General features: G+C 40.3%; 1 protein-coding gene across 3 annotated transcripts in view; it reads left to right on the forward strand.

Annotated features, from left to right (window-relative positions):
* The window catches only part of HGSNAT (heparan-alpha-glucosaminide N-acetyltransferase), a 56599-nt gene that overhangs the window by 4187 nt on the left and 33332 nt on the right, over window positions 1-19080 (forward strand). For all 3 annotated transcript variants that reach the window (XM_026453996.2, XM_023214421.3, XM_023214422.3), the window contains exons 2-5: window positions 2127-2242; window positions 12912-13048; window positions 13260-13381; window positions 15783-15852. In XM_026453996.2, the coding sequence (XP_026309781.1) occupies window positions 2127-2242; window positions 12912-13048; window positions 13260-13381; window positions 15783-15852 (445 nt within the window). The remainder of the gene's footprint in view (window positions 1-2126; window positions 2243-12911; window positions 13049-13259; window positions 13382-15782; window positions 15853-19080) is intronic.

Here is a 19080-nt window from a genome sequence, read left to right on the forward strand (position 1 = left end):
GCTGACGTGGGAAGATTGCTTGAGCCCAGGAGGTTGAGGCTGCAGTGGGCCACTACACTCCAGTCGGGGAGACAGAGTGAGACTCTGTCTCAATAAAAAAAAAAAAAAAAAAAATTAACTGGGTGTTCCGATCCTGAAGAGGCTCTGTTGACCTCTGCATTGGTTGGATGTGGCCTGGATCACTGTAACGTCCATGTGTTGAGCACTTGTTTTATTTCTGTGCCAGCCATTTCGTAGGTGATAAAGTTTAGCTTTCCCAACGGTATAATGAAGCACATACTCTTATGACCCTTAATTTATTGGTGAGGAACCTGAGGCAGGTTGGGGTTCAGATTCAAGTTTAAATTGAATTTATCCCACTATGTCATACTCCAGGTCCCAAACCTCACTTCCACTGAAAGCTTTCCAGGAGACCAAAGAGCAGAAAAAATGATTGTGAAAGCTTTCTTTGGCCTAGAGAACAAAAAACTATAGTGGATTATTAAGAGTTTTATACTGCAAGGCTTGTCTTCACTGAGAGCTAAATAAGGGTAAATTAAGATAAACTTAAAAATGAGGGATTGAGGCCCAACACAGTGGCTCATGCCTATAATCCCAGCACTTTGGGAGGCCGAGGCGGGCAGATCACGAGGTCAAGAGATCGAGACCGTCTTGGCCAACATGGTGAAACCCTGTCTCTACTAAAAATACAAAAATTAGCTGGGTTTGGTGGTACGTGTCTGTAGTCCCAGCTACTCGGGAGGCTGAGGCAGAAGAATGGCTTGAACCCGGGTGGTAGAGGTTGCAGTGAGCCGAGATCGTGCCACTGCACTCCAGCCTGGGTGGCAGAGCAAGAGGGATTGAGTTGGCTACGTGAAGAATTCCTGATTCTGCCATTCAAATGAGTGACTAGGGAGCCCAGAGGAAGCTTTCCCATTACAAAATAGAGAACCGAGTTCTTACCGTCCTCATTGTGTTATTAAGTAGTTCCCCATTTTTTTCTTTTGGGTAAATTTACTTAGAGGATAAATTAACTTCTCTTTTATATAATATCATATAAACTGCCAGTTGGTTGAAATGAACCACTTTGCTTTGACTTTGACAAGAGCAGTTCACTGTATTTTTCCTACCAAATTTGCACACATGATTTTAGAATGTGTGTCATCTTTCTGTCATCCTCAGAACATCATCTAGTGAACTGGTGAGCTGTGTGATGAGTGAATCCAGGAGCAGTGAGTTTCTCTGCCCTTCAGACTGAGGCTTGTCTTTTTTTTTTTTTTTTTGAGACAGAGTCTCGCTCTGTCGCCCAGGCTGGAGTGCAGTGGCCGGATCTCAGCTCACTGCAAGCTCCGCCTCCTGGGTTTTACACCATTCTCCTGCCTCAGCCTCCCGAGTAGCTGGGACTACAGGCGCCCACCACCTCGCCCGGCTAGAGGCTTGTCTTAAAACTGTCTCCTTACCCCTCTCCGATCTGCCATGGAAATTAGGAGATTCCAAACTCCAGAACAAAGTGATAGAAAGCAGCACTTCTTAAACTTTCGAGGCATGTGCACCCCACCCCTGGGCCTTGCTAACCTGTCTGACTCAAGTGAGTTCTGCATTTCTAACAAGCTGCCTGGCTATAGTCGCAGCTGAGTAACATGGTAGGGAAGAAAGCTTGAATTTTAGAGTCATACAAATTGGGTTCATATCGGTGATTTCATTGAAAAACCGTGACCACAGACAGTTAGGTAATTCTTGAGAGGCTTAATTTATTCGTCTGTAAAGGGGGGGAAATACCTAGCTCATGAGATTGTCATTATTGTGGGGAAACTACTAAATTCAGTACATGTCACATCTTAGCACTTGATGAATATAAGTTCCTCACATGATCCTTTGATGCACTAGATGTGAGTGGTGTTGACTGAATCCTCTTTTGTAATAGAGACATCTGTGCAAAAGGAGACCTGCGTGTGTGTGCACATGCATGCACGCACATATATCTGCAAATACACAAAGTAATGTGTGGGAGACCACAGAAATCCCAGAGTGTAGGCTTTTGAGAAGCACTACTGGAAGCAACTGTTCACATGAATGTACTTTGTCTCTAACACATCTTTCGGGTGCCTTCTTTTTTTTTTTTTTTAACTTTTCCTAATTTTTACCAGACATAGACAAAAAAAGACATGTAGAGCTGAAGATGGATCAGGCTTTGCTACTCATCCATAATGAACTTCTTGGGGCCAACTTGACTGTCTACTGGAAATCTGAATGCTGTTATCACGTATGTATCATTTCACACTCAGTTCTGTTTGCTTTGGGGCTTGTTTGATATGATCCTTAATGCTTTCATATCTAAAGCCTTTCACAAGTTAATTTCAGTTTTGCAGCTAAGGAAACAAAGAAGCTATATAAAGAATCAGAAGAAATACAGTCAGAGGAGGATGCCTAGGAATGCATAGCATCCATTTTTATCTTTTCATCTACCCATCCTTTAAAAAACCAGTTCTCAGGGATGAACAACCTTGATAGACTATGTTTTATTTTCCTCCTCTCTAGTGCAAAACCCTCTTGCTGGACCACAGAAGGAAGGAGTGGGACACCAGAGTATTTTCCAGGGGCCAGCAGAGTGGGCAGCCAGCAGGGAGGTGCAAGTTGAGGGAGTGGCAGTTATTCCGGGGCCCTGCCTCCCTGATGATAACAAATGCATTTTCTCTAAAGGTTTTACTCCTATTCTAGACCTTGTTGCTTTTAAGGACAAGGCTATTCTTTTATGTAAAATAAAATACTCTACTATGTAACCATAAAAAAAGAATGAAATCATGTTCTTTGCAGCAACATGGATGCAGTTGGAGGCCAATATCCTAAGTGAATTAACACAGGAACAGAAAGCCAAATACTGTATGTTCTCACTTCTAAGAGGAGCTAAGCATTGGGTACTCATGAACATAAAGGTGGGAACAGGAGACACTAGGGACTATTTGAGCTGCAGTACCCAAGCAGTACTGAAAAACTTGGGTACTACAGCCGAATAGTACCTATATGCCTGAAAAACTACCTACTAGATACTGTGCTCACCACCTGGGAGACAGGATCATTCATGTCCCAAACTGTAGTATCATGCAATATACCCATGTAACAAAACTGCACATGTGCCCCTGAATCTAAAATAAAAATTGAAATGATAAAATGTTTTTACTGGGTACAGTGGCTCACACCTGTAATTCCAGCACTTTGGGAGACTGAGGCGGGTGGATCACCTGAGGTCTAATCCCAGGTACGTGGCAGGCTGAGGCAGGAGAATCACTTGAACCCGGGAGGTGGAGGTTGCAGTGAGCTGAGATCGCACCGTTGCACTCCAACCTGGGCAATAAAAGCAAAACTCTGTCTCAAAAAAAAAAAAAATTTATTGCCAAATTGAGAGCTTTATTATACCTGCCATCAGAGGATGAATTTTAATTTATATTGAGTGACTGTTTACTATAAATGCTTTAAAAAACAAATGTAAAATCTCCAGTGTGGGCACCAGCTGAAAAGATGATGGAGCAATAGGTGATACCTTCTCTATTTGAATAAACCTACTGAAAGCTCTGTAAAGTAATATGAAACAAGAAAAAATCTATTAAGAAAAAGTAGCTTAAGACAAAGAAAAAATTTATTGGCCCATAAGAAGAACCTAAAAGAATCTTGAAAATAATCGACAATAGCTGAAATTAAAAAGTGACGGGAATCAGATACTTCAGTGAATGGGCAAAATGTCTTCTAAAAAGACTTAGTAAGGGTCTAAAATCCACAGAAAAACAAGTTGAGCGGGGAAAAGACTGTTGTCAAGGTGTTAGGTGTAGGGCAAGTAAGACCGTTATTAGAATAAAACAAATAGGGTCACTGGAGTACAACAATGATGCTGTGGACAAATTAAATAATTAAAAAAGAGGCCGGGCGCCACCGTAATCCCAGCACTTTGGGAGGCCAAGGAGGGTGGATCACCTGAGGTCTGGAGTTTAAGACCAGCCTGGCCAACATGATGAAACCCCATCTCTACTAAAAAATACAAAAAATTAACCGGGCATGGTAGCAGGTGCCTGTAATCCCAGCTACTTGGGAGGCTGAGGCTGGAGAATCACTTGAACCTGGTGGGGGCGGAGGTTGCAGTGAGCTGAGATCGTGCCATTGCACTCCAACCTGGGCAACAAGAGTGAAACTCCATCTCAAGAAAAAAAAAAGAAAGAAAGAATTAAAAAACAGGAAAACAGACCATGCACGGTGGCTCACTCTTATAATCCTAGCACTTTGGGAGGCCTAGGTGGGCAGATCATGAGGTCAGGAGTTTGAGACCAGCCTGGCCAGCATGGTGAAACCCCATCTCTACTAAAAATACAAAAATTAGCTGGGCACAGTGGTGTGTGCCTGTAATCCCAGCTACTTGGGAGGCTGAAGCAGGAGAATCGTTTAACCCCGGGAAGCAGAGGTGGCAGTGAGCTGAGATTGAGCCACTGCACTCCAGCCTGGGTGTCAGGGTGAGACTCTGTCTCAAAATAAACAAACAAACAAACAAACAAACAAACAGAAGAATTAACTACATGAGACTGTTTTAAGAAAAATATTGCTAATTTATTTAAAAGAATGGAGATAATTATGTCAGGAAAATGTATAAAGAAGTAACACAGGGTTTGTATTTAATCATAGTAGTAGAAAATATCCCATTATAGTAAAAAAGATTTTAGCTTGGAAACTGGAAAGACACTTATGACCCTTTTAAGATTAACCAGAGACTGATAAAATTTGTCTAGATACAAACTTTGAACATAAATTTTGAACTTTAATGATAATTTGAAAAATTTTAAGCAGATGTAGGTTTTAGGAAACACAAGCATGTAAAAAATGCAAATGATAATAACTTTGTATATTCGGTATACCAGATAATAAAAACCTGGGGCTGATGGAAGGATATCTTTAAGATATTTAAGGTGAAGATATGCCCAAGAGATCAGTTACTAGCTGAATTGAAGAATTTCCTGTTCTGTTTCCTTCTTTATCTTACTTCCTTAAAGTAGAAAGACCTTTTATTTTATTTATTTATTTATTTATTTATTTATTTATTTATTTATTTATTTATTTTAAGACGGAGTCTTGCTCTGTCACCCAGGCTGGATGGCAGTGGCATGATCTTGGCTCATGGCAACCTCCACCTCCCGGGTTCAAGTGATTCTCCTGCCTCAGCCCCCCAAGTAGCTGGGGTTGCAGGCGTCTGTCACCGCGCCTGATAATTTTGTATTTTTAGTAGAGACAGGGTTTCGCCGTTTTGGCCAGGCTGGTCCTGAACTCCTGAACTTGTGATCTGCCTGCCTTGGCCTCCCAAAGTGCTGGGATTACCGACATGAGCCACCATGCCTGGCTAGCATTTAGTTTTTATAAGTAAGATGTTCTCAGTATGGTAAACAGTTAATGTTTCTGTATCTTTAAAATATTACTAAAAAAAGAAGACTGAGCCATGTGAGGTAGTTCACACTTGTAATCCCAGCACTTTGGGAGGCCAAGGCGAGATGATCATTTGAGGTAGGAGTTTGGGAGCAGCTTGGGCAACAAAGTAAGATCTCATCTCTTTAAAAAAAAAAAAAAAGAAAGAAAAAAGAAGCAAGACTGTACAATGTGGAAAATACGTAAAAAAGAGAAGATATTGTGAATATTTAAAATTGCTTTTGAAAAGAGAAGAGCTATACATACATACATTGGTAAATAAAGTATTAAAAACTAAAATATATTATTGCACTCATAAAGAATACAATGAAAACTTGTACTTTTTGATGAAGTAGATGTTAGAATAAAAGGGGCTAGTTAAGCATTTGCATAAATAGTAAATACTAATACTAAAATATGAACACCCTAAATAAAAAGGCACCAAATTTATGTGGGTCCCCAAAGTACATCAGAAATAATAGTAGCAGCTAATAATACAAAGCAAAGTCGTAGTAGAGACAAATGATAAGATACTCTTATCAGGGCAAACATTTGAAGGTTTCATCATAGAGCTGGTGAACTGAGCTGAACAATGTCAGGGAGTGAGGTGGTTAAGAGCTTGGATTCTGCAGTCCGAGTGTCTGGTTTGAATCCCACCACTGTCACTTGTGTTACTTTGGGTATGGGAGTTCTTACCTTCTCTCTGCTTCTCTTCCCCTGTGAAGCTGGAAAAATAATGGAACCAGCCCCTGAGCTCCCTGGGAGCGTTTCGTGACTGAGTGCCTAGAAACTGAAGCAGAGCGAGACCTCTCCATGTGTCAGTATTACTGGCAATAGACATAAGTAACATATGTGGCAGAAATTAAATGAAAAAAGTAGATAAATTCAAATTCAAAAATTCCTGTATATATTTGTTTCACAAAACACTCATCCTATGTTAAGTCAAAAGAGACTGAATAAATTTTAAAAAGCAGGGATTATATATATATTCTACCTCATACCTCTGTACAACAAAGAAACAAACTAATAAGGGTTATAAAATGAATACAAGCATTTCTTAGAAAATCTTTAAATCAGGCCAAAGCAATTCCTGTGAAAAAACGCATGTAAATGTTCATAATAATAAAGATGATGGTAATAGAAATCGCAGCTACTGTTTTCCTGAGGACTTGTTCAGTGTTTTAGGTCTGTCTCATTTAACTTACAACACTTCAATGGAGAGATTCTATGCAGGAGAGAGGATTTGCTGGAGATACTGAAATTAAGAAAAATAAAGTGACTTTTTTTGGGTTACCTAGCTGTTAGGTGGCAGAGCTACAATTCACCCCTGCTTGTAGCTTTGGAGGTTGGTCTTTATATTAATCGGAAAGAAAAGGGGAGGCTGGATGCAGTAGTTCATACCTGTAATCCCAGCACTTTGGGAGGCCCCAGGTGGACAGATCACTTGAAGGTTAGGAGTTTGAGACCAGCCTGACTAACATGGTGAAACCCCGTCTCTACTAAAAATACAGAAATTAGCTGGGCATGGTGGTGGGCGCTTGTAGTCTCAGTTACTTGGGAGGCTGAGGCAGGAGAATCACTTGAACCTGGGAAGCGGAGGTTGTAGTGAGCTGAGAGCACACCACTGCACTCCAGCCTGGGTGACAGAGTGAGAGTCCATCTCAAAAAAGAAAAGGGGAAATGCAAAGCTATTCAGTAGGGATCTCAAGGTTTTTGAAAGCAAACAGTATAATCTTCCACACAAAAAGGAAAAGAAGCAATAATATTAATAAATACATAAGCTAGAAAATGAGAGCCGAATCGAAGTAAGAACAAGCTGAGAAATGATTTTTTTGTTTTTGAGGCAGAGTCTTGCTCTGTAGCCCAGGTTGGAGTGCAGTGATGTATGATCATGACTCACTGTACTCTCAAACTCCTGGGCTCCAGAAATCCTGCTTCAGCCTCCCAAGTAGCTAGGACTATAGGCATGGGCCATGACACTTAGCTAATTTTTTATTTAAAAATCTTTAGTGGAGACAGGGTCTTGCTGTGTTGCTCAAACTGATTTGGAACTCCTGGCCTCAAGTGATTCTCCTGTCTCGGCCTCCCAAAGTGCTAGAATTACAGGCATGAACCACAGATCTGGCTGAAAATGATACATTTTAATGAGAAAAATACAGGTTAAATGGAGAGATAGCCAATAAGCATTGATATCAAGACTGAACAGGAAAAATGACAGTGTTTCCCAAGTTAATTCATATACTTAACACAATTGCTGTTAATATGTAAATAGAATCCATTTATGTAGTCTGTATAAATAATTTCAAAATTCATATGGAAAAGTAAATGAGTCAGAGGATCAAAAGATGGCCCAAATTGGTCCAAGTATTGTGGGCTATTGTTAAGCTGGTTTGACATTGTCTCCCCCAACAACCATGCTTGACTAGCTTAAAAGGAAAAAAAAAATGGCCCAAAAGGAGATTGGGCAATGTGGAGACTTGCTGTATTAGGTAAGATATATTGTGAGGCCATAATTGTTTATATAGCCAAAAAAGAGAAATGAAGACTAACAGACCAATGTAAGTGTGAGAAGCAGAATCTAATTTATGTAAGAACCTAGAGTATTATAACTAAGACCATGGGGAAAGGAATTTAAAATTACTGTATACTATGTATCAAGTACTCCAAGAGGATTCCAGTTAAAACATAAATGCACAAACTGAAAAAAATTTTAAAAGGCAGAATAGATTTTTAAAAAGTTTTATTTTTTTAATTGACACAATAATTGTACATATTTATGGGGTACAGTATCTCGAACTGCTGAGCTCCAGTGATCCCCCTGCCTCATCCTCCCAGAGTGCTAGGATTACAGGTGTGAGCCACCACGCCCAGCCAATGTACATGTTGGGTAATATCAAGTTAGGGTAGTTAACATTTCCATCACCAAAACACTTGTCATTTCTTTGTGGTGAGATGGTTCAAAATCATCTCTTCATCTATTTTGCAATATACACTACATTATTGTTAACTTTAGTCACCCTACTGTGCCATATGTCACCAGAACTGATCCCATTCTAACTGTGACTTTATACCTGTTGACCAACCTCCCCATCTCCTCTTCCCTACTAACCTCTATTTACTTTCTACTTCTGTGAGGTCACATTTTTAGCTTTTGCATGCAAATGAGATCATGTGGTATTTGTCTTTCTGTGTCAGGCTTATTTCACTTAACATAATGTCCATTAGGCTTATCCATGTTGCTGCAAATGAGAGGATTTTATTCTTTTTTAATAGCTGAATAGTATTTCTCTGTGAATATATAGCACATTTCTTTGTCCATTCATCAGTTCATGGATAGTTAGGTTGATTCCATTTCTTAGCTATTATGAATAGTGCCGTAGTAAACATGGGAGTACAAATATCTCTTTGACAAACTGATTTTCTTTCTTTTGGATCTATACCCAGTAGTGAGATTGTTGGATGATGTGGTAGTTCTATTTTAATTTTTAGGAACCTTCATATTGTTTCCCATAATGGCTGTACTAATTTACATTCCTAACAACAGTGTGTAAGAGTACCCCTTTCTCCACATCCTTGCCAGCATGTGTTGTTTTTTGTCTTTTTGATTGTACCCAATCTAAATAACTGAGTTGAGGTGATATCTTATTGTGGTTTTGATTTACATTTCTCTGATTATTAGTGATGTGCATTTTTCATATACCTGTTGGGATTTTTGTATCTTCTTTTTTTCCCCTGATATATATAGTTATATATGTCTTTTGAGAAATACCTACTTTGATTTATTGTCCATTTAAAAAATGAGTTTTTTTTTTGCTATTGAGGTATTTGAGTTCCTTATCTATTCTGTCAGGTAAGTAGTGTGTGAATATTTTCTCCCATTCTATAGCTTGTTTCTTCATTCTGTGGGTTGCTTCTTTCACTGTGCAGAGGCTTTTTTACTTGAATCCCATTTGTCTAGATTTGCTTTTGTTACCTATGCACCAATGTCATGCAGTGATTCCCCTATGTTTACTTATAGTAGTTTCATAGTTGCAGGTCTTACATTTAAGCTTTTAATCCATTTTGAGTTGGTTTGTGAAAGATTTGAGAGATAGGGGTCTAGTTTCTTTCTTCTACATGTAAATATCCAGTTTCCCAGCACCATTTATTGAAGAGACTGTCCTTTCCTCAATGTGTACCCTTTTGTTTTTTTTTTTTGGAGATGGAGTTTTGCTCTTTTTGCCCAGGCTGGAGTGCAATGGTGCAATCTCCGCTTACTGCTTACTGCAGCCTCCGCCTTCTGGGTTCAAGTGATTCTCCTGCCTCAGCCTCTTGAGTAGCTGGGATCACAGACACCCACCGCCATGCCTGGCTAATTTTGTATTTTTAGTAGAGACGGGGTTTTACCACGTTGGCCAGGCTGGTCTCGAATTCCTGACCTCAGGTGATTTGCCAGCCTTGGCCTCCTAAAGTGCTGGGGTTACAGGCGTGAGCCACTGTGCCTGGCCATCTACTTTTTTGATGTAGGCATTTATTGCCATAAACTTCCCTCTTAGAACCAGTTTTGCTGTATTTCATAGGTTTTGGAATGTTGTGTTTCCATTTTCATATGGAAGCAACATTTTTAGTTTTAAATTTCTTTTTACATTTTCTCAAGAAAATTTTAAATTTCTTTTTAAGTTTTTTCTTTTCTGAGATGGAGTCTTGCTCTTTCACCCAGGCTGGAGAGAAGTGGCGTCATCTCAACTCACTGCAACCTCCACTCCCTGGATTCAAGTGATTCTCCTGCCTCAGCCTCCCAAGCAACTGGGATTATAGGTGCCCACCACCATGCCCAGCTAATTAAAAAAATTTTTTCGTTGACCCCTTGGTTATTCAGGAATATGTTGTTTAATTTTCATGGATTTGTACAGTTTCCAAAGTTCCTCCTCTTACTGATTTTTAGTTTTATTCCATTGTGGTCAGAAAAGATAATTGATATGATTTTGATTTTTAAAATTTGTTTAGACTTGTTTGCTCCCTTTAGGTCTATTAATAATTGCTTTATATATTTAGTTGTTCTAATGTTGGGTGCATATATATTTATAACTGTTACATCTTCCTGCTGTATTGATCATTTTATAATATGGCCTTTTATTTAATGGCCTTCTTTTTCTCTTTTTACAGTTTTTGGCTTAAAGTCTATGTCTTTCATATTAGTACAGCTACTCTTGCCCTTTTTTTGTTTCCGTTTGCATAGAATACCTTTTTCCACCCCTTTTCTTTGAGTCTGTGTGTTCTTACAATTGAAGGGAGTCTCTTGTAGGCAGCATATGGTTGGGTCTTTTTTTGTTTAAATCCATGTCAGCAGAATACATTTTTGAATTAATGAAGCAATGGAAGAAATAACAAGCCAGATTAGTATGGCTATATTAAAAATTTTAAATTTATAATTGAAAACATAATATAGCAGGATGAGACAGAAAGCATTAGAATGGAGAAATATTTGAGAGGTTTAAAAGTTTAATATTATAGTATATGAGGACATATTTCTAAGATTATGTCAAGGGAACTTAGTATGTAAACAATGGTTCACACCGTAGGAAACAAAATAACAAAATTATTGAATTATTTAATTTATGATCATTTTAAAATATAATCAATGCTATGATATATATAGTAACTGAACAAAAAATGATTTTAAAATCCTAGTAAAGCTGGTGAGGAATAAATATATTGCTTTAATTAGATTTATTTAACTAATATTTGGTCATTTGTAACGGACCTATTAAAATGACAATTTTTTTTTTTTTTGAGACGGAGTACGGAGTCTCGCTCTGTTGCCCAGGCTGGAGTGCAGTGGTGCAATCTCAGTTCACTGCAAGCTCTGCCTCCTGGGTTCACACCATTCTCCTGCCTCAGCTTCCTGAGTAGCTGGGACTACAGGCACCCGCCACCACGCCCGGCTAATTTTTTGTATTTTTAGTAGAGACGGGGTTTCACCGTGGTCTCGATCTCCTGACCTTGTGATCCACCTGCATCGGCCTCCCAAAGTGCTGGGATTACAGGTGTGAGCCACCGTACCCAGCCTAAAATGACTATTTTTTATCCAGTAATCTTACCCTTAGAAATTTACCTTAGAGAAATAATTGAAAAGAATAAGAACTTTGGCCAGGCGTGGTGGCTCATGCCTGTAATCCCAGCACTTTGGGAGGCTGAGGCAGGTGCATTGCCTGAGTTCAGGAGTTTGAGATGAGCCTGGGCAACATGGCAAAACCCCATCTCCACCAAAAAGTACAAAAAATTAGCTGGGCATAGTGATGCATGCCTGTGGTCCCAGCTACTTGGGAGGCTGAGGTGGGAGAATTGCTTGAGCCTGGGAGGTGAAGGTTGCAGTGAGCTGAGATCATGCCACTGGACTCCAACCTGGGTGACAGAGTGAGACCCTATCTCAAAACAAAAACAAAACAAAGCAAAAAAGTAGTAATAACCTGATATGTAGGTCTTTTAAAACACATAATTTATATAGCGAAAACAATAAATAGATTTAAAAGGCTTTGAAGCCAGCCTAAATACTCAAAAGTATTTGATGGCCTATAGTACATATATTAAGTTACAAATATGCAAATTAGATAAAATCATGGAAACAATATTAAATAAAACAACAGAATGCAAGACTTTTTTTTTTTGAGACGGAGTCTCGCTCCTGTCGCCCAGGCTGGAGTGCAGTGGCCGGATCTCAGCTCACTGCAAGCTCCATCTCCCGGGTTCCCGCCATTCTCCTGCCTCAGCCTCCCGAGTAGCTGGGACTACAGGCGCCCGCCACTTCGCCCGGCTAGTTTTTTGTATTTTTTAGTAGAGCCGGGGTTTCACCGTGTTAGCCAGGATGGTCTCGATCTCCTGACCTCGTGATCCGCCCGTCTCGGCCTCCCAAAGTGCTGGGATTACAGGCTTGAGCCACCGCGCCCGGCCCAGAATGCAAGACTTAATGTATGCTCTACTTATTAATTTTTGAAGTTTACCTGTGAAGAATGTACAATTCCATAGTGACACAGTGTTTTTGTTTTTTTTTTTTTTTTGAGATGGAGTCTTGCTCTGTTGCCAGGCTAGAGTGCAGTGGTGCGATCTCGGCTCACTGCAACCTCCAACTCCCTGGTTCAAGCAATTCTCCTGCCTCAGCCTCCTGAGTAGCTGGGATTACAGGCATGTGCCACCATGTCCAGCTAATTTTTGTATTTTTTAGTAGAGACGGAGTTTCACTATGTTGGCCAGGGTGGTCTTGATTTCCTTGACCTCCTGATCCACCTGCTTCGGCCTCCCCAAAGTGCTGGGGTTACAGACGTGAGCCACGGCACCCAGTCCAGTCATTGTTTTAATACAAAATAATAGATAAATTTAAAGTATTGAAATGTAGAGGTTTTTTTACATGTATGAAGGAAAAGTCATGCCAGGATCTCCAGTTGGATATTTATGTCCTCCAACAATCCACAGATGTTGAAAAACCCCTGGCGGTTGACCTGTTGTGCTTTTATTTACAGTGCTTGTTTCAAGTGCTGGTAAACGTTCCTCAGAGTCCAAAAGCGGGGAAGCCTAGCGTTGCAGCCGCCTCTGTCAGCACCCAGCACAGATCTATCCTGCAGCTGAATGACACCTTGGAAGAGAAAGAAGTTTGTAGGTTTGTGCCTACTTTGTTGTGATCTAAGTGAAGTCTGAATTTTTTCTTTTTCTATTTTGGATTTAGCTTTTTTTCTCTTTACAATATTTTTCTTTATCTTTTCTGATCTCTACCCAGGAACATGTATTATTCTGCCTTCATGACATTAGCAAAATCTAACTTCTTATTTTCTAATTTAACCATTTGTGTTAATTTTACCTAATCTTTGTAGACTGGAATACAGATTTGGAGAGTTTGGAAACTATTCTCTCTTGGTAAAGAACATCCATAATGGAGTTAGTGAAATTGTCTGTGACCTGGCTGTGAACGAGGATCCAGTTGATAGTAACCTTCGTACGTATATGTTCTCTGCTGATTTTCACATTTGCATTTTCAGAGGTTTCAGTTTTTGAGTACTGTTTGTAAAGCAAAGCAGTCCGTGACACTTCCTGTAATTGAAAATCTAAATCTTAGATCATTGATGAGCATCTCTCCCCTGCAAAAAATCCACATAAATTATAGGTTATTTATCCCACTTAGTTATGGTATATTTATAATATGTTTGTTGTATTATTTGTATATAATAATAAAATTGTGTGACATTAAAAAATTATTTATTGGCCTGGCATGGTGGCTCATGCTTGTAATCCCAGCACTTTGGGAGGCCAAGGCAGGCAGCTCACTCAAGCTCACAAGTTTGAGACGAGCCTGGGTGACGTGGTGAAACCCCATCTCTATAAAAAATACAAAAATTGGCTGGGCCTGGTGGTGCATGCCTGTAGTCCCAGCTACTTGGGAGGCTGAGGTGGGAGGATGACTTGATCCTGGGAGGTGGAGGTTGCAATGAGTCAAGATTGTACCGCTGCACTCCAGCCTGGGTGATAGAGCCAGACCTTGTCTCAAAAAAAAAAAAAAATTATATAATATATCAATATATTCTCATAGTTTTTAGTTTAATTATGAAGCATTAATAAGCCAAAAAAGTTAATGCAGTGGAAAGAAACTAGAAATAGGATAATCGACTGTCAAATGTCTCTCCTTGTTTTAGGAGCGAGGGTATAGTGTTTCCTGTATGTCTGCCACTGACAGTCCAGAGGTCCTCTTAGGTTAAGGAGGGACCGTTCATTGTCTAATAACCCCAGTGAAGAAAATCTGCCATTCGGAGCTCCCCATTAGGTAACAATGTATGTGCTGCCTTTCAAAAGGCAGTAACAAATCCCTGCGGCATGAACAAGTGCTGTTCACAGGGAAGCTATTAAAGACTGTGAGGTTATATCAAAAGAATGCAGGGACCAATATGAAAGGGCCATTGTAGGACAATTTAAGCATTAAGAAGAGTAATATATGTAATTGAAGAAAAATAATGAATGTATAAAAACCATGAGGTCATATGAAACTAAAATGAGCAAGGCCTGCCTTCCCAAACAAAACAAAAACAATACTTTGTCTTTATAGGTAATCAGAGCACCTGATGTTAACTAAGGTGATTTAAAACTCAGTTGAAAGGAGAGATTTAAGCATTTATTTTGCCCGTTTTTAACTGTAATTCAGGGTAACAGAATGGTCCCTGTTGAGGGAAAATTCTGTGGAGGAGAATTCCAGGTAATAAATACAGCAAAAGGGCAGGATATATTGCAACCCCTAATGAAGTAAGTGATTCAGGCATATACCATATGAGTGGATGAAACCACAAAGTGAAGAGGAATTTTTACCAGCTGAACACATCCACCAGTCATGGGGCAACTGCAGCAGGTGCACTTTCAGTGTTGGCCAGGAAGTTACTGTTAATTTCATATGACATTGTGGTTACATAACAGAAGGCCCTTTTCAAAGATATTTTTAGTTTTGAAATAGTTTTAGATTTGTAGAAGTGTTGCAAAAAGAGTTCCCAAATATCCCTCACCTAGCTTCCCCTGAACTGTAAAATCACAGCATAATTATCCCACATACAATTACCGAAACCAGGAACTTAACATTATTCTTAACATTGAACTTAATATTGATAGAGTACTGATCGGGATTATTTTAATTTCTCTAAATGTTCTTTTCAATATCCTTCTCCAGTGCTGAATTTGATGTAGGATCCCACACTGTATTTAGCTTTCAGATCTCCTTCATCTCCTCTAGTCTAGGACAGTTCCTCAGTCTTTCTTTGTCTTTCATGACCTTGAGGGTTTGAAGGGTAATGTCTGGTTATTTTGTCAATTGTCCTTGATTTGGATTTGCTTGATGTTTGGTGTTTTCTCGTGAATAGGTGGAGGTTTTGCATTTTTTAGTGGAATACGGCAAAAGTGAGCCTGGGTCCTTCTCAGTGCCTTGTGTCAGAAGGCGTACGGTGTCAGGTTGTCTTTACAAGGGCTTTAGAGACACATCCTGAAGTATGTAGGGATGAAATAACATGATGTCTGAGATTCTTAAAGAAATAGCTTAGCCAGAAAAAGCAGGACAAGGGGGTGAGTGGGTAGTTATAGATGAAGCAACAGGGACAATATCTTGACAATTCTAGGATCTGGGTGATGGGTTATATATAGGTTGATGGTACCATTCTTTGTGTTTTTGTTTATGTTGGATACTTTTTGTAATGACAGTTATCACTCCCTTCACGGTGAGCATTCTCAATTATTTATAGGAAATTCAGCATGAGGATATAGGCTTCCCTCATTGGTTTTCATTATAGATTAAATGTAATGATGTGATGTCTTTGATGTTCATGATGACCTTTTTGGGGGCTAATGTGTTTTCTTCTCTTTTCTAGCTGTGAGCATTGCATTCCTTATTGGTCTTGCTGTCATCATTGTGATATCCTTTCTGAGGCTCTTGTTGAGGTAAGATATTTGGGGAGGATGCCACTGGAAAGGCAGAGCATAGAAATAACATTCAGAAGGCACAGCTGTCACTTTCAAGCGGCCATCATTCTTTGATGATATGAACATTTCTGTGTCCCCTATGTTCAACCAGTGCTAGGCTTCAGGGACTCATGTAGACTAAGACGTGGTTTCTGACTTTAGGGAAGTGATAATAAAGGTGATTATGGATTTTTGCCTTCTGTCCTCCCACATGGGTGAAGAGGAAGAAAATGCTTGAGAAATCATTATTTCCTAAAGCATCTGGCTTTTTAGCGAGCAGAAGTGGCTCGTGACAATTTTAGGAGGAGGTTGCTGCACTGGACTCCCCTCCCCCTCTCTGGCCCTGAGGCGCCTTCTAGTCCAGTTGCCCAACCTCTGCCAGCCCAGGCATCTGGTGGCACAGATGTGTGCCTGGTGGCTGTTCCTCTGGACCTCGCGTGGACTCCCTGTCCCTTGGTTAGTTTGTTAGCCAACATGGAGAAGGGACTGGTCCTGCTCTGCATGGTGAACAGTGATTCTGGTAAGAGTGAATTAGTAGACTGGAAAAAGAAAGTAAAATGGATTTTAGTTAACTTCCAAAGGAAAGTTTTTTTCATGTTTTAAAAAGAATAAGAGTGAATTTTCTCATGCTTATCTTGTTACGGTCTCAAGAAGAACCACAAGATTTTAGAATTAGAAGAATGAAAACCTAACCTCTAAGTCGACTCATGTGGGAAACCCTGAAGCTTTGGGGAATTTCTGTACTGTGATACTCTAGCTTTGTACATCTTAGAAATAGTATAATTCTATGTATGAGGACCCCAACTGTGTATAGGGTAAAAGAACCACTTGTTACCCAGAAGCCGGTGTGTAACCTAACTGTTTTTTAGGGATAGAGGAAGATTCTAACAATGGAGTTTCATTTCTTTGAGTTAAGGTATTATCTCATCAACCTTTTGATAAAATGCAAATGCTATTTCAGTGTATCAGGATGCTTTTCACATGAATGGATCTATTATGGATTTTTTTTTTTTTTTTTTGAGACAGAGCCTCACTCTTGTCATCCAGGCTGGAGTGCAGTGGTGCCATTATGGCTCACTGCAGCCTCGACTCCCTGGGCTCAGGTGCTTCTCCCACCTTAGCCTCCTAAGTAATGGAGAGTACAGGCATGCATCACTATGCCCAGCTAATGGTTTTTGTTTTTGTTTTTGTTTTTTGCATTTTTAGTGGAGATAGGGTCTTGCTATGTTGCCCAGGCTGGTCCTGAACTCCTGGACTCAAGTGTTACATCTGTCTCTGACCCCCAGAGTACAGGGATTATAGGCATGAGTCACCACACCTGGTCATGTTACATGACTTTTTGAAGTAATTGATAGCTAGGCCAGGTGCGGTGGCTCATGCCTGTAGTCCCAGCACTTTGAGAGGCCAAGGAAGGTGGATCACTTGAGGCCAGGAGTTTGAGACCAGCCTGGTCAACATGATAAAACCCCATCTCTACTAAAAATACAAAAAGTAGCTAAGTGTGTTGATGGGTGCCTGTAGTCTCAGCTACTCGGGAGGCTGAGGTACAAAAATTGCTTGAACCTGGGAGGCGGAGGTTGCAGTGATCTGAGATTGTGCCACTGTACTCCAGCTGGGGAGTCTCAAGAGAAAAAAAAGTAATTGATAGCTGAGATCAAGCATTTTCAAAGGGAAGAAATTCCACCTTGCCCCATGTGGAACTGAAACTACTCAGCACATGATGCTGCCCTTCCAGCCTGCGGGCAGAATACTCTTCTTGATAAAGCAGGAGTCCCTTATTCCTCGCCCCCTGGTTTTCCAACACAACCAGGGAGGTTCAAATGACTGTGAGCCAAAAAACAACCAGAAAAAGTCAAGAGAATAAAGAGCTCCCCTCCTTTTCACTTAGGCAACAGGCATGAACAAGAAAATTAAGTATTTTTGTTTCATTTTTAAAACTCTTAACTTTTCCCTTTCACCCTTCTTTATTTTTTTTATTATTATTATTGTTTGAGATGGAGTCTCACTGTTGCCCAGGCTGGAGTGCAGTGGCGCGATCTCTGCTCACTGCAACCTCTGCCTCTGTGTTTCAAGAAATTCTCTGCCTCAGCCTCCCGAATAGCTGGGATTACAGGCGCGTGCCACCACGCTCAGCTAATCTTTTTGTTTGTATTTTTAGTAGAGATGAGTTTTCAGCATCTTGGCCAAGCTGATCTTGAACTCCTGACCTCCTGATCTACCTGCCTCGGCCTCCCAAAGTGCTGGGATTATAGTTATGAGCCACCATGCCTGGCCACACTTCTTTAGATGTGTCTGTTTTAACATTTTGCATGTGATGGTGATGTTATCCATGTTGAATAAACTAGAAATGAGAGTTGAGTTGTGAGGGAAAAAGAGTAATTGCAAATGTATGCCTTGGATGTATGGATTATGTTTGGGTACTGAATCGAACCACTGAACTGTAAAAACATGTATGAGACAGGGAAACTGAACTGGCTATGTGACGATATTGAGGAATTACTGCTAACATTTAAAAATGTGATAAGGGTATTGTGGTTATGTTTAGAAATAAAAATAGTCCGTATCTATTAGAGATACATACTGAAGTGTTTATGCCTGAAATTATATGATGTCTAGGATTTTCTGAAAAACAATCTAAGGCAGGAATGAGGGACAGTGGGTGAGAGGACAGATGAAGTAAGACTGGCCATGTGTAGGTACTTGTGGAAGCTGGATGATGGAGGTCCATTATTCAGGCAAACCCTTTGCTACTGTGCTTTGCTTTATTGCACTTCACAGATGTTGCATGTTTTACAAATTAAAGGTTCGTGGCAACCCTGCATTCAGCAATTCTTTTTTTTTTTTTTCTGAGACATGGTCTCATTCTGTCTCCCAAGTTGGAGGGCAGTGGTGCCATCACAGCTCACTGCAGCCTTGACCTCCCACACTGCAGCCTTTTTGATTTAAAGTGAGAGACATGCAGCCGGGCATGGTGGCTCATTCCTGTAATCCCAGAACTTTGAGTGGCCAAGGCTGTCAGATCGCTTGAGCTCAGGAGTTCGAGACCAGCCTGGCCAACATGGTGAAATCCCATCTCTACTAAAAATAGAAAAATTAGCTGGGTGTGGTGGTGCACGCCTGTAATCCCAGGTACTCGGGAGGCTGAGGCATGAGAATTGTTTGAACCCAGGAAGTGGAGGTTTGCAGTGAGCTGAGATTGCGCCACTG

This window comes from Piliocolobus tephrosceles, chromosome 7 (assembly GCF_002776525.5).
Source record: "Piliocolobus tephrosceles isolate RC106 chromosome 7, ASM277652v3, whole genome shotgun sequence".
Classification (NCBI taxonomy): domain Eukaryota; kingdom Metazoa; phylum Chordata; class Mammalia; order Primates; family Cercopithecidae; genus Piliocolobus; species Piliocolobus tephrosceles.